Source organism: Lynx rufus, unplaced genomic scaffold (assembly GCF_022079265.1).
Source record: "Lynx rufus isolate CCGP_SWC_20201006 ecotype Redwood Valley unplaced genomic scaffold, mLynRuf1.p SCAF_11, whole genome shotgun sequence".
Taxonomy (NCBI): domain Eukaryota; kingdom Metazoa; phylum Chordata; class Mammalia; order Carnivora; family Felidae; genus Lynx; species Lynx rufus.
The window spans coordinates 41,419,349-41,439,982 of NW_025814825.1; the positions used below are offsets into that span (position 1 = coordinate 41,419,349).

At 47.5% G+C, this 20,634-nt stretch overlaps 1 protein-coding gene across 1 annotated transcript in view; it reads right to left on the reverse strand.

Annotated features, from left to right (window-relative positions):
• Nucleotides 1-20,634, reverse strand: part of FBXW4 (F-box and WD repeat domain containing 4) — an 80,454-nt gene that overhangs the window by 42,978 nt on the left and 16,842 nt on the right. Inside the window, exons 2-5 of the mRNA XM_047073333.1 lie at nt 18,438-18,533; nt 15,628-15,813; nt 15,029-15,161; nt 10,052-10,146 (exon numbers count right to left, since the gene is read on the reverse strand). Coding sequence (XP_046929289.1) covers nt 10,052-10,146; nt 15,029-15,161; nt 15,628-15,813; nt 18,438-18,533 — 510 coding nt within the window. The remainder of the gene's footprint in view (nt 1-10,051; nt 10,147-15,028; nt 15,162-15,627; nt 15,814-18,437; nt 18,534-20,634) is intronic.

Here is a 20,634-nt window from a genome sequence, read left to right on the forward strand (position 1 = left end):
GTAAGCTCCTGCCTTCAAGATGCGTGTTCTTCAGCCCGCACATTTCCATGGCTCCAGTCCCCAGGAACAGTGTGCACGTTGTCTGAAGTGCACCAGCTTTAGATGGGGCTGCTGTTTCCAACCTGCTGTGAAAACCAAATACTATACCATGACCACCATGACCATTGCTCTAAAAGCTGGATTAGGACTTGGCTGTAGGAAGGAGCAGAGTTGGAGACAGCAGCATAAGCTGAGCAAGAACAGACGAGTCTGAACACAAGAACATGGAAAGGATATATGTATGTGTACCTGTTTGGGGAGGGGAGCGGGTCATAGCAAAATAGGCTTTATAATTATTTTAATCTCCTACAAGTTTCTCTCTCCTGACTTGAGATTCTCTTTTGCAATTAAGACTCTGCTCAAGATTTTGGATGTTATCACATCCAACTGGCACTCCATCTGCCCCCCCTGTACTTTTTTGTGCACCATTCATGTTTTAAATTTGCATTGGAAACTATGAAAAAGGAAAGCTTCTGCAGAAAGCAATTTCCTGGGCCAGCAGCTTTTGGACTAATATTCCCTTTGCAATTACCACGGCTTCTTCATGCACATACTCCCCTCCCACCTCCCTCCTCCTTCCTCCACTTTTCCCTCTCTTGCCAGCACCTTCGGTCTGAGCCAAGCCAATCCGACAAGGTACCACAGACCAGGTCACAAACTACCCCTTACGGAAGTGCCCTGGTCAGAAAAAGGAGCATTAACAAGTGGGAAAGAGGGCAAGGATCTTGAGGAGTCAGCTTAACAGGGCACCCCAGGGGTGTGGGGGTTTCATCGGTAGCACACAGGCATAGCACTCTTACACAAGACAGGAAAGAAAACCTCAAAAGTTCACATTCTGAAACTTTGAGAGAATCCTGTTCAAGAAACCGCTAGAGAGACGCAAGGATTAGATGTCGAGTCCACACTGCCAAAGTTCCCTCAGTGTCCATCTGAAGGAAGAGCCGAATATATCGGTTGGCTTGCTGAGGCATAAAGCATCCGTTAGTGTTGTCATATGTAAAAGCTCTAGTCAGCACAGCAAATATAGAGTCAGAGTCAACACAGGCCTTCTAAGCATCTTTACAGGCCGTTCCTCAGATCACTGGTAGCAACATATTCCACTGCTGCCATATATGTTGGGGTCTCTTCTTTTTCTGATGGTGTGAGGAAAATGTCCCAGTTCGTAGGTCCCCAGCTCCCAACCCCCCAATGGAAGTACTAGAATAAAGGAACTGACACACAAAAACGGTCATGAGCAGCAGAAATCCTGTTCTCGGGTGGGTCTTAATCCCACGACCAAGTAGGGCCATGTGGGACTGTCCTGAACTCGGAGAAGGAAGGAAATACAGCGGATACTGTGGACTGCCAGCTGGAGAGCCCAGGAACCAGGACTCTGGTAGATGGAAAGGTGGTGAGGGAGAGAGGGACACCTTTTCAAAAAATGTGGTTTAAAATGAAAAGGAAAACAAGGAACTTAAGACTTGACTCCAAACTGAATACCAAAATCTGCCCCAAATGGCCTGAGAGCCACCTACTTACAGGAGGATGGGGTGATCGTTCCCCCTGACATGACCCTCCTCCCCCAGTACACAAACATACATTATGCTACTGATCCGGCCACATCCCATCAATGCCTTTTTCACCTGGGCCCAGTACAAACCCTACCCCACCCCCTAATCTGCTTACAAGTGTAAGTACCATTGGCCTAAGAAACTAAAAGCACAGAGATTTCATGAAGGTGCCTCTTTTGACTGATCTGAGTGTTACAGCTAACAGGTGGGGAAATCTTCTTAAATATACGAGTATTATCATGACAGGGCCATTGGAACGGATCAGTGCCATAAGTCAGACAGGGCTGGAAGTTTCCGCCCCACCATCAGGTTCCTCTTTAGCCTTGACAGATCAAACTCAAGCCGAAGCAGGCTACAGAGATCAGTTCAGTGTCCGAGCCAAAGGTCTTCACAGTGAGGGACCAAAGCTGCCCTGGCTGGGCCTCTGCCGGCCCGTGTCCCAGATTAATCACCACCAGGCGGGGCCCGGACACCAGCCTGCAATCTGAGCCCAGCAGCACCTGCACAGGGGTCACCCCTGCTCCTCCCGCACTCCTCTTGGGCAGGACTCCAGGCATGAGGGTGTCCACCTGTTGACGAGGTTACCTGGAACAGGAGGACAAGACACTCAACTATCTTGAATCCTGCAAATAAGTCACGGATGGTTTGAGTGGATTCGTGAAGGAAGGAACAAAGATACGGCGACTCAAGCAATAAGGTCAGGGCTCCAAGGGAAAGAGGATTCTCAGCCTCTGAACAGAAGGAAAGACACCCAATGCCCCTCTTGACACTGTCTAGAGAGGGACTCCAGCTGGCGAGCAGCAGCTATGAACTAAGGAGATGCTTTGGGGTGTTTGGGACACATTCTCATCATCTACACATCAACAGGATGCTGACAGGGAGGACAGAGACCAGAGCAGGGATGTCTTTTCAAAACACCCCCAAATGCTGCCAGATATACCAGTATGAAAGAAGCTTAGAAACCACTCACTCTGGCCGCACCTGGGTGGCTCAGTCGGTTAAGCATTGACTTCGGCTTGGGTCATGATCTCACAGTTTGTGGGTTCGAGCCCCACAACGGGCTCTGTGCGGACAGCTCAGAGCCTGGAGCCTGCTTCGGATTCTGTGTCTCCCTCTCTGTCTCTGCCCCTCCCCCACTCACACTCTGTCTCCTTCTCTCTCAAAAATAACATTAAAAAAAAATTAAGAAAAAAACTCACTCCGTTGAGGGTGTAGAAGAGCTTCCTTCCTCTGAATGCCAAAACCTTGGAGAACAGGTCTCAGACGGTCTCCTAAATCAGTAAGCTATTTCAAATGTGTACACTCAGAGCTAACAACTATATACGGTATCCATCTGTGCTAGAATGCACTTTTTAGGAGCAAAGGGCCCTATTATAAATTCTTCTCAGATGGCAATCTCTTTTATATTGTTGCTTCTCTGAGGAGGAAGTATTGCGCCCACACACACATACACACACACAGACACACACACACACACACACACACACACACATCAAAAGGAGGAAGATAAGCATGAAGATCTGTATCTTAGAACCATCTGTCCCAGGCCCTAACTTGTGATAGGAGGAGAAAGCACTTATGGGTGCACCCTTTCCCACACACCCTGTGGCCCCAGGGAAGGAAGGGGAAGGAGGGGTCAGGGTCAGATTGAAGTGTGTCCCTTGAAAGAGCAGAAGAAAGCACAGGTCACACCAGAGGAGAAAGAGCTCCTCCACAGCACCTTCAGCTCAGAAGGAACACCCACATCCTGACTGTTACACCTTGTTCCTCCAGAGCTCCATCTCCAGGAATTCCCTTTGAACTCCGGCTGCAGCCCAGTTAGGATAGAGCAGTGGCTACAATTACACACTTGCGGGGGGGGGGGGGGGGGGCAGGGGGGGGACGGAGGAGGAGGGGGTGCATGTGACAGGCCATGAAAGGTCCCAGCCTATAAAACAGACTGGAAAACAAACCCTTAATTTAAATGTTAATGAAAGTGCTGTGGAGACATCAGAGGCTTCCCGGCTGCTCAGAGAACAGCTACACCAGCTACAGAATTTATGGCTCCCCTTCACCCTCCCGCCTCCCTCTCTGCCTCATCACCCACTAAAGTTTAAAGAGTATTAAAAAAAAAAACAACTAATTTTAACATTAACTCCATGCTTCCACCTTGGGATGTGATTGCTAAATTATCTGTTGGCAGAACAGTGATCAAAGGCGGAAAAAACACAGGCATGCTGCGCGCACAGCCCGGAGAAGTCAGCTGTGGCTGAGGCAGGGAGAGGACATGGTCTCTTCCTGATGAGGGAGGACTAGAAGAAACAGCGGTGCAGGCGGGGACCCGAGCCAGGAGGGGCAGGCAGCGGGAGAAAGGGAGGAAGACCTGCCCCTCCGATGTGCTGTGCCCCCAGCTGAGGTCACACAGTGCTGTCTAGTTCACTGTCGCTTCCCCAGGGTCCAGCACATAACAGTGCTTAGGTATGTAGACAGAGAGAGAGAGAGAGAGAGATAGGGAGGGAGAGGGACAGAGACAGACAGAGAGATGGAGAAACAAAGAAGTTAACAGAGACTGAGGGACGGAAATGTATCCCTGTCAGGACAGGTAGGGTCTCAATGCACAACTCTGCACCTGCAGTATCCCATCTTCTGCAGTAGCCTCTGTTTCTATTTGTGGTGTTTTATTTAAGTCAGCTCTTGACAACTGAGCCAACCTTGCTGGCCAGGGAAGCAGTGGCTCCCACACACGGGTCCCGGGCCAGCCAGGGCTGGTTGGGTTGCTGGTCTCAGGCCAGCAGCTCAGCACATGAGCCTCCCTGTGCCCGTCCTGCCCTGGGTAGTGGCAGAAATCCAGGGTCTTGAGGAAGTGAAACCCACCCCTGTGGCATCTCGTCTTTGCTACTGATGGATACACTCGCACCCGCCAGAGAGGCTTGGCTCGGCACGGGCAGTGAACTCTGTGCGGCACCCGCCACCCTAGAGATTCAGCAGGACTAGACTCCGATTCAACTGGATCCCTACACTGATCCTTTTCCAACTTACAGTCATTTCAGGCTGGACCAGGGGACCCATCTAGGATTACCCAGAGCTTCCTCCTTTCTCCAGGTGTCACACCTCCTCTTCCAGCCAGCCCCTGGCTCCTCCCTGGTGTCTTTGTGCCTCTGACTCTCTCATCCAGGACCACCACATGCAGGAGGCTCCCTCTTGTGTGCTCCGGGCCTGGCAAAGGAGGACACTGAGCTGTTCCTTGCTTAGGGAAGGTCTCTTTTTCCTAGACAGGCCCCAGAGGAAGCTTACCCCTGCCCCGGTCCTGGGAAGGCAGGATGGAAAGATCAAGTCGGCCACAGGCCAAGCCACAACGTAAAAGCAAGACAGTCAGCCAGCCATCAGAGTCTTTCTTCAGGTTATCAAGATTAGGAATCCTCTTCACAACCCAGCTCTCCATCGCCAACCAGAAAAGGCAAAATTCAGAGAGACAACCTTTACTTTTGACTCATCTTCCCCTAAAAGCTCTGTTATGAAGTCTAGGGCCAAAGGATTGCTGAGCCACTGGCAACCAAAAGAATCCAAACTGAAAGTTGGCTGTCTCTTTTTCCAATCTTTCAAACCTCTCGGTCAGAGAAAACGCCAGATGCAATTACTTTTCACTAAAGAAAGGTGTATTTCAACAGGCTGGTGAATATGCGTTTACCACACACACAACACACAGTAAACCCTGTAGCCACTGGAACAAACACCCTGCTCTCCCCAGAAACCCACCTTCTCCCTGAACAGTACACAGTGATTGCTTTCCTTCCAGACTCTGCCTCACCTCTGGGAGAAATGAAGCAAGAGGGGGCCGCTCCTCCATCAAAACCCCCCAGAGGCCTCAACTCACTTTACAAATTTGAATCGGTACATTTCATGCAGACTTGGACTATTCCCCCAAAAAACAAACAGGCCACCACAGTGAGCAAAGTTACACAAAATTATATTGTATATTTAATAACACAGCAAAGTCAATTTTCTACACCTATACCACTCATATATTTCCCCAATGACAGAAACACGAGAGAAGGGATTAAAACCCAAGTGTCCTGGGAAGCCTTCCTGACCACACTCACTCACACGATAGCAAGTGTTGTTGGGAGATGGGGAAAGGATTCTGTGCAACACCTCCTTTCTTCTGGAGGGCAATAAAGATGGTGTCTGCAGAGGAAGGGGGAGCTGTGGGCTCCTTACTCTTCCCCTAGCAGGCAAACAGGACAAGTGGGTCTCCGGATTCATTTCACCACTAGGGTCCCACCCCGTTGTGCAAACCGAAATTCGATGAGCGCTCACACTCCTGGGATGGTACAAGCACTCACGGCTGCCTGATTGAGCCCAGGCCTCGAGGACGTAGGGCCTTCCCCCACCCTTCCACCTCAACTTGGGCCTCGAGGAAGAGCGAATGTTCTTCAGGCCCCAAGAGCCTTTCAAGGGCCACAACTTCCGTCCACCGTGCCGGTGGATGAAGGCACAGCAGCGACCTGGGGCCTGCCTTGTGGCCATCCTTCCGCACCACAGTACGGGCCACAGGCTGGGGGCCTGAGCACCAACTGCCACCTCTTCTGCCCCATGCCACGTGTGCCCTGAGTCCGCCTTCCCTGGGCCTCAATTTCTCCCTCTGCGGGGGAGGGGCGTGGTGGTGGTGGTACCCCCTTCCCCCTCAACCGGAGATGGCTGAGTTTTGAGCACTTAGTATCAGCTGGGAGCCATTACAGTAACATGCCCATCTCACCCCCTCCACGGAGTAGGATCCTCACAGGAGCTTCCACATACCAGTGACATGTATGTATGTCACATACCAGTCATTACACAGGGAGTGAGGAAGGAAGGAAGGAAAGAAGGAAGGAAGGGATAGAAAGTCAGAGGGAAGGAAATGGAGTCTTCAACAGTTCTGTATTTCCTCACTCTTGAGTGTTTGCCAACTTTATTCAGCTGGAAATAGTTTCCTTTTGGAAATAATTTTTAAGTGGCAACAAAACTTACTACACATTTTTAAAACTCTGCGTTTCTGTGTTACTCATGGAAAAGTGCTCAGCATCCAACGTGACCTGGGGAGGTTGTTTGTGAGATCCGCAGTCATACCCAGACATATACCCTCCCACCGCAGGTGAGCCTCCCACAGCCCTTCTCTCACTCATCAAAAGCTCCAGGCTGGGCCTCCGCTACAGGAGGGCTTCACCTGTAAGTCATGAATCTTAAAAACAGGATTATTGGCATCAGGGCAAGAAGACGGGTAGGAGGGCACACAAGAGGTAGAGAAAAAGGTCCTTGTCTGCCACCCTCCTGTGGAGACTACTGGTTTTCCTTCTGTGGTTTTGAGTACCTAAACACAGCTCTAAGCACATATCTGGTATTAAATATCACCCTCCACGGCTGTTTATGGATCAAGAACTCAAGGTCATGGAAGGAAGGAAAGGGGACATGTGGACATGGGACGGAATACCTGCTTTCTCCCAGCAGGAGCACCTCAAATAAAGCCGGAGGCTTGAGGTTTCCTGCTTCCTGCTACAAGTGTCTAAGCACACACATAAGGAAAGAAGGCAGCCAGCCCCAGCATCTAGATAAATACGACACAAAGCTCTCACAAATGGTTTTCAACAGAAGAAAGAGATTGAGAAAAGGGATGCGGCGGGTCTCCTTAACCATTCAGGTGTCTTCTAGAGAGAGGTACAAGGGAGCAGTGAGAGACTGGGAAGTTGTCGGGTAACCCAGGGACACCTGACCTAGAGGACAGCTGCTGCCCACCTCCACTCATGTTCTTCCTGAGAAGTTCATGGTCACATCCTATTAGTGGCCACACTTGTGACCATACTCATACATACCAACGACCATACTCAACAGAGAAGGTGGCAGGGAGGGGAAGAGAAGACAGCGAGGACAGAAACACTATGGGGGGGGGGGAAGGAAAGAGATTCCTGCAGAGTTCCTACCTCAAGAAGACTGCTGAGGAGGAGGGGAACTCCAGGAGGGCCAGGAGAAGCCCCCGGCAAAGCTGGAGACGTGAGAAACAGCAACTAAAGCCTTGAAACAAAGGCTATCCCCAAGAGGAGAGATTCTGGTTGCCATAAGGAGATAGCCCTTCTGGCTTTGCAGAGCATTTTCTTACTCATTATTTCAGGTCATCTTCACAATAATCTAGTAAAGCCTATAAAGGAAACTGTATTCTCATTTAATAGTTGGGGAAACAGGCTCAGAGAAGGGCATGGCTTCCCGAGGCTACCCTGCTGGTGGTGGGAAAGCAGAACCCCAGTGTTCCAGCACAGACCCTGAGGCTAGGAGGCAGTGTCTCCCCAGACTGGGAAAATGGATGAGCTCATTGAAAGGTTCAAACTCATGGACGCAGGGAGAAGAAATGGATCTAATCATAGGATGAAACATCCCTATCCCAGTACTTTTCAGGGTAAAGGAAAATGGGGTAGAGAGAACAGCAGCATATACCATGGCCCTCTAGTAAAGACAGAGCCCCAAGTGCAAACTATTTTCAAAGAGTCAAGCTGGGGAAGAGGTCATCTCAAGCAACTATGGTCCAGTCGGTAGTGAGTGAGCGTCACCCTAGGGCCAAGGCAGGACACCGAGAGGACAAGAAGCCTCTGAAGGAGAATGAGAAAACAAAAGACCCAGGTTTTCACTGAAGATGAAGCATATCAAGGACTCGGCAAAGGTCCTGGCACAGGGCGAATGGCGAATGCTCAGCAGCAGCTAGTAGTGCGGGCTGTGGTAGATTAATGCTAGTACCGTCAGAAAGCTAAGTCCTTCCTCAAAGCCAGTCTGCAGGTTGTGGCCAAAACAAAACTCCGTTTACTGTGTTCGAAAATGCTTCTTAATGACGGGCTAGACTCTGTCCTCAACCTCTTTCACAGACACGATCTTCAACTGTTAAAGTGAACACGTGCTTCAACACGTGCTCTACTGTGAAAGGGTAGCCTACCACATTCCAGAGAGGTGGCCGGAGTAGAGGACTAAGGGATGGGGTGCTGAGAGGGCCTGGCCGTGTTCTTTGGCCTAAATCTCCAGCCCTGAAGGGTTTCCCCTCTACCACCGGCCCCACCCCAGCTCTCCCTAGTCCAAAGCCCGCAGAAGTCCACAGGACAGTCACCAGCCCATCTGCCACCTCCCACAAGTCCCTTCAGTCCTCACACATACCCAGCCCACAGACCCCCAGCCTGACCAACTGGCTTTCAAACGGGCAGCAGTGGAAAGAAACTGCAGAGAGGACAGTGCTCAACGGCTCTGTTCTCCGCCCTCCGCTCCCACACACTTAGGCCTCTCTACTCCCTGCTGGTCTTGCCTTCCCGCTTTCCTAGGATTGCTAGAATGATTTGTTCTGAACAGCGACAGGTTTATAGGTTAGCCGACACCTCCGCTCTGTGGAATTTTAATTAACTTCTCTCATCGTCAATATGCTAAGGAACGGGGTCTCCATTCTCTGGGGTCAGCAGTGTGTTTCAGGTCCTGCTATATCAGCCGTCAAATTGAAGAATTAATGACGTGGCTAATCGGCTCTAATTCTTTAGAAAGAAAAAAAATTTGAAAGGGAGTTGCAGAAGGGGGCAGGAGGAGGGGTGCAGGCTCCGTGGAGTAAGGAGAAGGAGGCTGAAGGGGGCTGAGCAAGGTGGGGAACCCACTCTCTCGTAAAACGAGCGACAGACTTAAACCCAGGGCAGAAGAGTGGCAGCCCCCCAGCTTTCCCACTGCTCATTAGGTGGGGAGTGAGGGACGAAGGCAGTGAGGGGGAAGACCCTAGAAAAACAAACCGTCTGACGGAGCAGGTGCAGGAGAGAGTCTATGTACCCTGCTGGGGAGGAGAGCCTTGGTTCAAGAAAGCCTGGAAAGCAGAAGTCAGGATGCAAAGCTCACTCACTTAGAGGTGAAGCCACAGAAATACAGACAGGCCAAGGGGGAAGGTAAGGCTACCACCAAAAATTTGGCATGTCTGCTATGATGCTCAATCTACCCCGCATACATGTCTCTGGATGAGGGCCCAATTGGACATGGGCCCCACGCCTCTCCGGATGACTCAGCTCTGTAAGCGATACTCTAGAAGACATTTTCCAAGGGGAACAAACCACAGATGTGGGTTGTGAGAGCAGGTTGGCCGGTGTGGTCACTTCCCAGGAGTGCTAACAGGCCTCTGCTTTGGAAGCAACTCCAGAGAGCATATGCTCCAGAAGGGGCACTCTTGTAACAACTGGAGTCAGTTACATTTTAACAGTATCTTTTCCTTCACCGTTTCTGGGGTAGACACCCAGGAAGTTAGCCCCTGGGATGTTGTCTCCACCTCACACATATATGATGTGAGCCACACACCTTAGGTCTCTGGAGGATTTTCAAAATCTCCAGGAGAGAGGCTTAAAGCAACCTGGAATATACAGGTGGACGAGCTTTCTAGCCCACCCAACCTCATAAAATAAAAGCATTATTATACAGGACAAAACCATATCCAAAAACGTCTCCCTTACCTGAGTAATGGGCTGATAGCAATGGACCAGACTCGGTCTTCGGTCTGGATGGTGTGTAAGCACTGCCCCAGCCGGCCTGATGCCAAAGGCCATACCTGGAAACAGCAGAAGAGATGCTCTCGTCAGCATCGCCTGGGATTGGGACGTGGGGTGAGCATCCCCAGGGCGGTGGGGAAGTGGAGAATCCTCTCTGTCCTGCAGACACAGAGCTCAACGTATGAGCCGAGGGGCTTCCCCAGCCTCCGGCTCGCCTACCTGACTCCCAGGCAGAACCGCCCTCCTCAACATCCACTTGAGAGCTCTCTTCACCACCCAATTTTATAGCAGGGAATCAGGAGCTCCACACTCCAGCTGAGACGTGACGAAGCCGGGTGAGCAGGTGCAGCTTGCCTCTCTCAACAACCTCCTCGTGCTGGTGGGTTTTCCTCTTTCCTATCTCTCACCCAGATTTTCCTTTGGGAGGTAGGGAGAAGGAGGATGATCAAGGCACAGTATGGGGGAACAAAGACAGAATTACAGCAGAATTAAGAGAGAGGAGCAGAAAGGAAGACACAAGAGAAGGGGAGAACGGAGGAAGAAGAGAGGCTTCAAGGCACGAAGGTGGTATGTTCTTGTTTGTTTGTTGATAATGCCCAGGATCCAGTGCTATTCATGTCGGCAGGGAATTTAGCACCTAGTGTCACCAAAAGTAGCAGAAAAGCTTAACTCTTTTAAGCTTCCATATCTCCTACAGGTTAAAAATATTGCTTGGAGCACATTATCTGGTCCCTATCAGTCAGGAATGTACATTAGCAGCCACTCCGGGCTTAACTCTAATCAACACTCAGGGAGCCCTCTCAGCAGCCAGTGCATTTAGAAATCTCCCATTAAGCACAAGGCCCCCCTCACCTCACCCAACCCTAGATGACACAGTCAGGGAAATAAGCCTCTAGCCAAACAGAAAGGAAGCCTCAAATGTACAGGGCTGTCCCAGACAGCAGCCAAGGAGGGATCCTGGGGCAGCCAGATGGATCAATGACCTCTCAAGGTCCCTGCCGTGCTATAAGGGGAACACACAAAAGCCAGTCAGGACCTTAGATGGAAGAACTTTCAGGAAACATTCCTTGAATTTAAGGGGCAGGTGATGGAGTGGGGGTGGTCTTGCCTTCTTGGGGTCACATGACATGTCTTCCCCATAAAAGGAGAAAGTGTTTTCGATCTTGTGTATGTATAAAAGGTATATATGAGTTACTTCCAACACAGGGAAAAGAAAATAAACTTAAGAAGATTCTGAACAAGGAGGGGCAGAAAACAAAAGTGAATACCACGACTTTCCTGGAGTGCCATGATTCTGGCTTACTCTTCTGGATCTACAATCAGGCCCCTTTGCTAGTAGCTAGAGGCGTTTCTACTGTCTTCTTTCAGATAGTCCAGGCCTGGAAGAGTGGTTTGCCCTTCCTCAGATGCGAACTCCCCAGGAGGCGGGTTGGAAGGTGAGGAGACACTAAGGACTCTGATTACAACATCTATGGGGACAACTCCAGTCCTGGACTCACCAGTGCCACCCCCTCCCCCCGGGACGGGCTGGTGGATTCCAACACCGTACAAACCACAGAACAAGGTTCCTGGCCTCCAGGAGGCATGTTGCCAATTCTGAGCGGATGTTGGGAAAGCCACAAACCCGAGTGTCATGATGCCTGAGGGACAGGAGTTGACAACAATATGCTGATCACACTTTCACCCTCAGTGGTCAAATCCAAAACAAACCCTTCCCTGGAAAAGACATATCTCAGTGGAGGTGGGCATTTACATAGTCCTTTTAAGAAGCAGTTGACAATATGTATCAGGACCCTTAAAATGACCGAAGCCTTACACTCAGTAATTCTCTTGCTGAGATTCTATCCTAAGAAAATAATTCTAAAACAAAGAGAAGCCTGTGTGGTAAAAATATTCCCTGCAGCCTATGGTTGCAGAAAGAGCACGCATGGGCTTTGGAATCAGACCCATTTGGGTTTGAACCCAGTTGTTACTTATCCTCTCTGATCTTAGGGATATTTCAGGACTTCGTAGCCTCAGTTTCCTCGTGTGTAGAATGGGAAATAATACCTATCTTTTGAGGGCTACAGAAATGTCAAGATATGTATAAAGCACCTGGCACAGTAATAGCACAGTGTTTGGAAGGTATTAGGCACCCAACAATGGTGGTTCTTATTACTTATTAAGCCATTAAAGATGACACGAATAATTTGTAATAATAATAGGAAACTTTATAAAATAGATACAGTAGGGTATATTGGCTATCCACAATATATTACAAGCATAATTATGTAGGGATAAAATTAACCTAAAGGATAAACGGAGAAAATGAACAAATGTAAAGGGCTTAGCATTGTGCCTGGTTACAGTGCATACAGTTACAAAACAAACAAGCAAACCTATGCGTTGAAAAATAACTAAAAGAAGAAAAAGAAAAAACAAACCCAAGTTCAAATGTTCCCTCCTTCATAAATTCTCCCCTTTCAAGGCAGATGTGATCTCTCCACCCCTGAACTCTCTGGCCCTAGAGGCTTACACTTGACAGTCCTGGCCACTTGCGCTCAGCTTCACAGCCACTGCACGCATGTTTCAGCTCCCCTTAAAAAGAGGGGCAGTCTCTTCCTTACCTTTGAAAAACGCTACTGCCTTGTACACTAAGCCTTGCATACAGTTGGCACTTAAAAGAATGAATGAAAGAACAGAGAAATAAGGAGGCAATGAAAGAATGGTCAGAACCAGCCCAGGCCCACGAAGAATATTCCTACATTCCTATCACATCTCAGGATGGGGCTGGCCTCACTAAAGCCCAGAGGGGCAATCCAAACAGAGTCTCAATAAGCTTGAAAGTAGGGTTGGCAGGGGCGGGGAGGGGCAGGGAGAGGAAGAATCTGAGCAATCGCTAACTCAGAACTCAGAAGTCTTACGAAGAAAATGTTTTAGTTCCTTTCACCCCAATAAAACAATCTCTTTCCTAAAACACAGTAGCTATTTGGGGGAACTCCCAACAAACAGGCTATAGATCTTTACAGGCAAACATGAGTTTGCCTAAGTTCTTGCATAGGTTTGGGCATATTAGAAGCAGCTACAGAACTGCAGAAGCCACCGAAAAGCCATGGAAACCTGGCTAGAAAAGACTGGCTGTGGGTAGTGTGGAAATGGGTCAGGAAGACGAAGGCGGCTAGAGGCAAAGACAACCACATAGTGGGAACAGAAGCAGCATCCAGAAGTCTGAAAAGATGAGCGGGCCCAGAAGTCACCAGGGAGCCCGTAGATAGCCGACCAGTTTTCTGGAGGTGAAGAACCCGGGGGGAGAATTTTGTCACTGTCTTAAAAGAAATCCTCAAAAGGAATACTATGTGCTGCAGTGACAATTTTAGAATTTAGAAAGTACTTGTTTTAACGCGTAAAAAAAATCGAATCCACTAAATGGGGTTGCGTTAGTACTTCAAACATGAAACAAATCCAATATCCCAAATAAAGATGCTGTCCCCTGACTAGAATAGCAGCCCATCCCCCTGAATTGCTACCTGTGGTCATAAAGCTTAGTTTATGCTGCTCTGGGTATCAGACCACAGAGAAGAGACTAGAAGAGACGTCACTGAGAAGGAGGAGCCAGGGGAAGCTCGAAGCCATGACAGGAAGATGCCAGGAGATGGGAATATTTAGGCCACATGTGCCAAAAAGATTTTTATGCAAATTTATTTCTGAGGAGTACAGCAAGTTAAGGCCAGTGTCTTTTCAAGGAATGGTAAAACGACAGCGACCAATCAGAACCCTGCAGTAAGGATAGGGTGGACGGAATGGGAAACAGGCAATAGGAACTTCAGTTTCCGAGTTGGTTCAAAGGTTTTCTGGATTTTTCTCAGGCTTCCTGTGCTGGTGTGCATGTCTCTCTGACAGAATGCAAAGTGTTAGGAAGAAAATAGCCAAGGGAGGAGAAGCTTCCGTAAATAGAAAGGAACATATGTAGCCCTTCTTTTTATATCAATTGGTGGCATGTTTATAGGAAGGAGTAATCACCAGAGGGTACATGGAGTCAGAAAAGCTAGTGAATAAAAAGTGCCACTGCCCTCTCCTGAGACCCTCCCTAGGTGTCTCAGAGGCCCGTTTGCTGACACGAACAGGCATTTTGCTCCTGTTGGCGCTATGATCTCCAGATGCTGAGAGGAAACAGGCGAGTAAGATACTACCAGGCCTCCTGCACCTCAGCTTAATTGTCAGCAGAGTTCCCACAGCAGCCCCACAGGACCAGGCGTGTGCGGGCCCTGCCTGGGGCTGCGGGACACAGGGATGGAGACAGAAGTTCTTCTCTGTGTCATGGGTGGAGTCCTGTTTGACCCAAACGTGGGTGAGTGGAGTCCATAAAGCAGAGGTCACACTACTTCTCAACCTCATTCTGTTTTGCCTTGGCAGATGTCTGACCGTAGACCAGGCAGTTTGGCAATGACGCACCAAAAACGCCTTTCTCTCCTCGTCTTTCTACTGCTTACTGACCACATCACTCTCCAGAGAAGCAGTAAAAACACATTTTAATTATCAGCCTGATTGCTTATAAACAAGGTGGTGAAAAATTAACCTCCCTAAACAGAAAGCAAGCAAAAGGAGGGAGATTTTAAAATAAAATATTGGGGTCAGAACTCAACCCACAAACTTGAGGAAATTCAGCTCAGGGAGGAAAAGCTGGCCAGGCCCTCTGTTTTTGAGTTCACGCCACATTTCAAGTGAGTGGCAAGCTTCCCAGCCACTGTCCACTCCTTTCTCAGGCCAGCTGGCAGGGATGTCGCCTGGCATGGCCAGCCGCATGCCAGAGGCACATAAGTGAGTCCTTTATCATGTTGTCCCCCTGCTGCCCCCACCCAATGCCCTCAGCCAATCCCAAGACTCAAGGCCCTATCCACCCTCTCCCACCCCACTCCCTATAGACAGGAGGGAATAACAGTACCTAAGGGGGACACCACTCACCTTGGCCGTCCTGTCCCTGGAGCCGCTCACGATGATGCCCCCTCTGCAATCCACACAGTTCACCTCCTGTTCATGAGCCGAGTACTTGACAGTGAAGGTGCTATGAATCTTATGAACACCAATCTTCCCATCTCTAGGAGAGAAATAAGGAGCCCATCCCCAATAGCCAATTATTCTCTCTGTCGGAAGAGAACAAAGCTATGGAAGCAGCCCGAGTCTCTAGTGATGTCCAAATCTGCTAAGTTTTAGGCAACTCAGCTCAAAATAAGGTGCTGAGCTTCGAGATAACTTTACTTCCTCAGTACACTTGGGGCTGAACAGAGCTGAGAGACAAAACAAATTTCCCCCTCGAGAGTATCAAAACCAGCTTCACTTTTCATTAAAGGCTCTTCCTGTTTTCCTTCTCTGGCTAACCCTATTAAGTGCCTTTGGTAAATCTCTCTGCTTCAAATGGAAAAAAAAAAAAAAACCCAACACTCCCTCTTCTTATGGTCTCCCTCCTCATCCCTTTGGAGTTGAGACAGAAAAGTGAGAGGCAGGCAGGCAGAAGTTCCCTGAAGAATGCTAAGGAAGAAGGAGGAGAACTCTGCGGCACTTACCCTCCTGCACTGATAATATGCGAGTTGGCCAGCACAAAGTGGCAAACGTCCTCATCATGCCCAGCAAAGACTCCCAGGGGCCGACGGTTCAAGCTGGCACCATCTGGGCGGAACTGATAGGCCAGGATGAAATTAGCCTGGGATATGTACAGAGAATCACCTTCTAGCTGCATCCAGGGCATCTGACTGCAGAGATATAAAACACAATTTAAAGATCATCAAGATACAGCATGAAAAGTTGACTCCAATCTTTAGAGAGGCTGACCGATTCTCAACATAGAGAGAATAACCTGCACTTTACCCCCCTCTTCTCTTTTAAAATTACTTCCCCGTAGGCTACCCTCAGACAACTAGAGAGACTGAGCTTTGTAGTAACCTAATCTTCTCTGGACTTTCTAAAACAGAGTCAGAATTAAACGACCAGTTAAATATCACTTTTAATGGGAAAATGCTTAAGACCTGAATTACTGGCAACTTAGATTTCTTTTGGGTAGGCAGAGCTCAGCGACTATCATGACTGGGGCATGGACAGGGTCAAAAACAAATCTTCTACCCAGAGAAAGTGATTTTCTTTCATTACACATCCTCACTGATTTGAAGTGTTAAGTGATAAGTTTCGAGGTTCCAAGACTCCCATACATACCTCTTTCCCAACAGAGCAGATGGAGAAAAGAGAAGAGTAAGCCCTGAGAAGCCCCATTCCCTTATCCCACTAGAGCAAAGGGGCCATTTATAAGTGAAAGGAATAAAGCCATTTAGGAAAGGATGCTAATGTACTGGTTACATATCCAGCTCCACACAGGGGATATCTACGTTTCGGTATTAGAGGGTAAGTGGGGCAATGGAAAAACGGCTTCGCAGCAGTCTGCTACAGTTCGGGGGTTATGGAGAAAAGTCAGCTCTCCCAGGCAGCAGATAAGAGAAATCCACAAGTAGTTAAAGATTCCCTCCACAATCCAGCAAAAGGAAGAAAGCTTAGAAGCCACAGGCCAGTCCCATGGCACAGAGTGAGCCTCAAGAAGAAAGAAGACTCTGCCAGACCCCAGGCTCTCTGGTGGGGACTAAGCCCCTTCCCCAAGGCAGACATCCCAGCAGCCTGTCCTACTCTTTGGAGGAGTTCTGGAGCTACCAGGTCCCAAGCAAGGCGTAGGGACGGCTGATTCATCCCCATTTACAGAGACACCATATCCCATTGCCAAGCCTGTCTGAGCAAACTGGGCTGTGTTTCTTCCCCAGACTCCTTAATACAAGCGTCATGGGAATGTGGAAAAGTTCTGCAAATTGACTTGACGGGCCATTAAATGCAGCTTGGACTTTGTAGTAGCTGAGTTTCTGCTCAGGAGGTTTTTACAAGTGTGTGCATATATTATATAGAACATGTGTTGAGTAGGTAGCGATGCCTACATTCTCACTCATTATGCACTTCCCTCTTCAACATCCCCTTGCACGAGTTTGTGGCACACTCAAGTGGGGAGCAAACAGAAGGGGTTGGAATGCATGTGTTTAGAGCCATCTGGTAAACAGCCATTTGCCGAGGACAAGAAACCAGGTTCATGCCAGGTGAACGGTGGAGAATCCCGGGGCAGCCTGGTAACGGCTTTGTGTGTTTATTTGCCAAACTGCTTTGAAACCAGCCCCAAAAAAGACATCAGGGACAAAACCTTGATAGAGAAATAAACTCTACTTTCTGATATTAAAAGGCAAAAGCGGGAAGCAGAGAGTACAGTTTTTCATCATAAAAATCTATCTTTCTCCCTAGTAGTTTCTCTACAGTCACCACCATGACCAGTACCCCCGCATAATTCACAGCCACCACCAGCCATGAAAACAGCAGGAACTGGAAACAAGCAAGAGAGAAGGGGTCATCAGATGAAGAAGCCCGTCAGTATCTCTCAGCACAAGCACAGGTCAACCTGGAATGAGGAACCACGATGCTCCTTAACCATTCCGACCAATCATCGAGGAGCACTTGCTTGGCAGGGAGTCAGATGATAACTATGAAATAATGTAGCATCAATGAAGCATAAGATTTGTGGCATTAGCAGTCCAAAGCCACTGTCTAAATTTCCTAGCAGTTCTGAGTTCTATCTCCCGTAACATCTACAGCCAAGCCTTTAGATCCTATTTTGCCTTCTTAATAAAGTAGGGGAGAAGGCTAACAGACACCAGGAGTGAAGCATAACTCTGTAGAGTAGATTTAAAGAAAAATAATTATAAAACAAGATGGGTTGAAATACTGGCTTCATTTAACTCTTTTGATGAGGTAAGTTAATAGGGGTTACCTCTGAGTGGTTGCATTATATGTAAGTTTTATTTTCTTCTTTAAACTTTTCTATTTTTTCAAATCTCTACAATAAACATTTGTTATTTTTATAATCATAAACGTGTGGAATTTGTTTAAATAAAGCACATTTGATGGCAATTTTTACCAATGTGAAAAAAATTGTCCCTCTGATGCCTGCTTTGTGATGTTTAAAGGATCACCAGTGCCACACCACCCAAGACAGGCACATTTACACTCTAGCTAAGACCAGACATTTTACTTCCCAGCATGCTTTTCTGTCCCAGGTAGCTTTGAAAGAGTCAAGGAGTACCTGGGTGGCTCATTCGGTTGAGCATCCGACTTTGGCTCAGGTCATGATCTCACAGGTCATGAGTTCGAGCCCTGCATCAGGCTCTCTGCTGTCAGCGCAGAGCCCACTTTGGATCCTCTGTCCCCGCCCCCCCCGCCCTTCCCCCACTCACGCTCTCTCTTTTAAACATGAATAAACATTAAATTAAAAAAAAAAAAGAATCAAGAGGCTACTTACCTGCATCTCCACTTCAGCAGAATCCCCTCTCGGCAGCGCCCCAACCGCCAGTTCTGAGACACCTTCACCCGTTCCTTCACTGGGACATTGGCCATCCTGTGTGCAGACAGAACAGATAATCCAGTCACTACAACTCATTGCCAACCAGAGAAAATTCCATAGGCTTATGAGGTAGAACTTGGGAGTATCTGGAATACATCTAGATATAAGTGACAGGGTTAGGACATGAGAAAGGATTAACTTTTCTCTCTCCACACTGGGATAACCAAGAAAGCCAAGGTGAAAAGCCTGTCCTTTACAGTGTCTATAGTGATGCCAAAGCGATCTAATGGAGAAAGGATAACAGTGCTGGAACTACTGGCTATCCATAAGGAAAAAAGTAAACTCTGACTCCTACCTCACACCATACAGAAAAATTAATTCAAAATAGATTTAAACATGAAATCTAAAACTATAAAGCTGATAGAGGAAAATATATCAAGATATTTCTGCAACTTGGGGCCTGGGAAAAAGTCTCTTAAGACACAGAAAGCAATAGCATACAAGAAAACTCTAATGAATGAGACTTTATCAAAATTTAAAATTTTTGCTTATCACAATGAATATACACACCACATTTTGGGGGAAAGTGTTCACAAAATATATATCTGACAAAGGGTTTATATCCAGAAAATACTAAGAAATTATAAATACATATGTATAACTGTATACATATGTATATGTATATATTGTATATGCATTTATATATGTATATATAATTATACACACACACACATAAATATATATATATGCATATATATTTTTTGAAGGCCAGTAAGGAACTCTCCTACAATCTTGGTGGCAAAGCAAAATGGTAGAGCCATCATGGAAAAATGTCTGACAGTTTATTATAAATCCAAACATATACCTACTCTATGACCTAGCAAATACCCAGGAGAAAGCATACACCCACAAAAAGACTTGCACAAGAATGTTCACAGGAACTTTAGTAGTAAGAGCCCAAAGTTGAAAACAGCCCAGGCAGCCATCAGAAGAATGGCCAAACACCCCATGATGTATATTCATACAATGGAATGCTACTCAGCAATAAAAAGGAAAGTACTATTGATATACACAGTAATGTGGGTGAATCTCAAAAGCTGAATGAAAGCAACCTTACACAAAAGAGTTCATGTTGTATGATTCCATTTATGTGAAGGATATTGAGAAGGATTATTATTATGTGAAGGATATTGTGAAGCATTATTGAGAAGGATAACTAATCTATGGTGGAAGAATCAGAATAGTGATTGCCACTGGGAACCCGACCACTGGGAAGGCGACTGACTGGGAAGAAACATGTAGAAACTTTCTGGAGCAACATTCTGTATCTAAATCTTAAAGGGATTTGGGTTACACACGTGTATATGCATTTGTCGAAAAATGCATCAAATGGAAAAAAAAATGCCCCAAGTGATACACTTAAGATTAAAGTTTGAGCATTTTGCTGTATATAATATTAAGTTTATTTATTTTGAGAGAGAGAGAAAGAGAGCACGTGAACAGGGGAGTGGCAGAGAGAGAGGAAAAGAGAGAATCCAAGCAGGCTCCGCACCGTCACGCTCTGCTCTGTCAGCATGGAGCCCGATGTGGAACTTGAACTTACGAAACATGAGACCATGACCTGACCCGAAGTCAAACGCTTAACTGACTGAGCCACCAGGAGCCCCTGTATATAAACCCATAAACTAATATATATACCAGTCAATTGTATGCATGCATACTGTAGTGTTTACAGGTGGAATGTACTGATATCTGCAACTCACTTTGAAATGCATAACACAAATAAGCTAAAATGTTCATTGTAGAATCTAGGTCGTGGGCATATAAGTGTCTGTGGAATAATTCATTCAACTTTGCTATTTTAAATTTTTCATTTAAGAAAATGTTGGGGGTGTCAGTAGTACTTTCTGGGTGAGGAAAATAGAGCAGTAAGGAATACGAGAGCACACTAGCGTAGGAATGGTGTCATCTGTGACTGGGTTGGAGTGGTAGGGGGTAGGGAGAAGAGCTCAAAGCCACTCTGAAAGTACACTTTGGGACAGAATTCTGAAATTGTGGGCAAGAATTTGAAAATTTCATTTTAGGGGGCGCCTGGGTAGCTCAGTCGCTTAAGTGTCTGACTCTTGATTTCAGTTCAGGTCATGATCTCATGGTT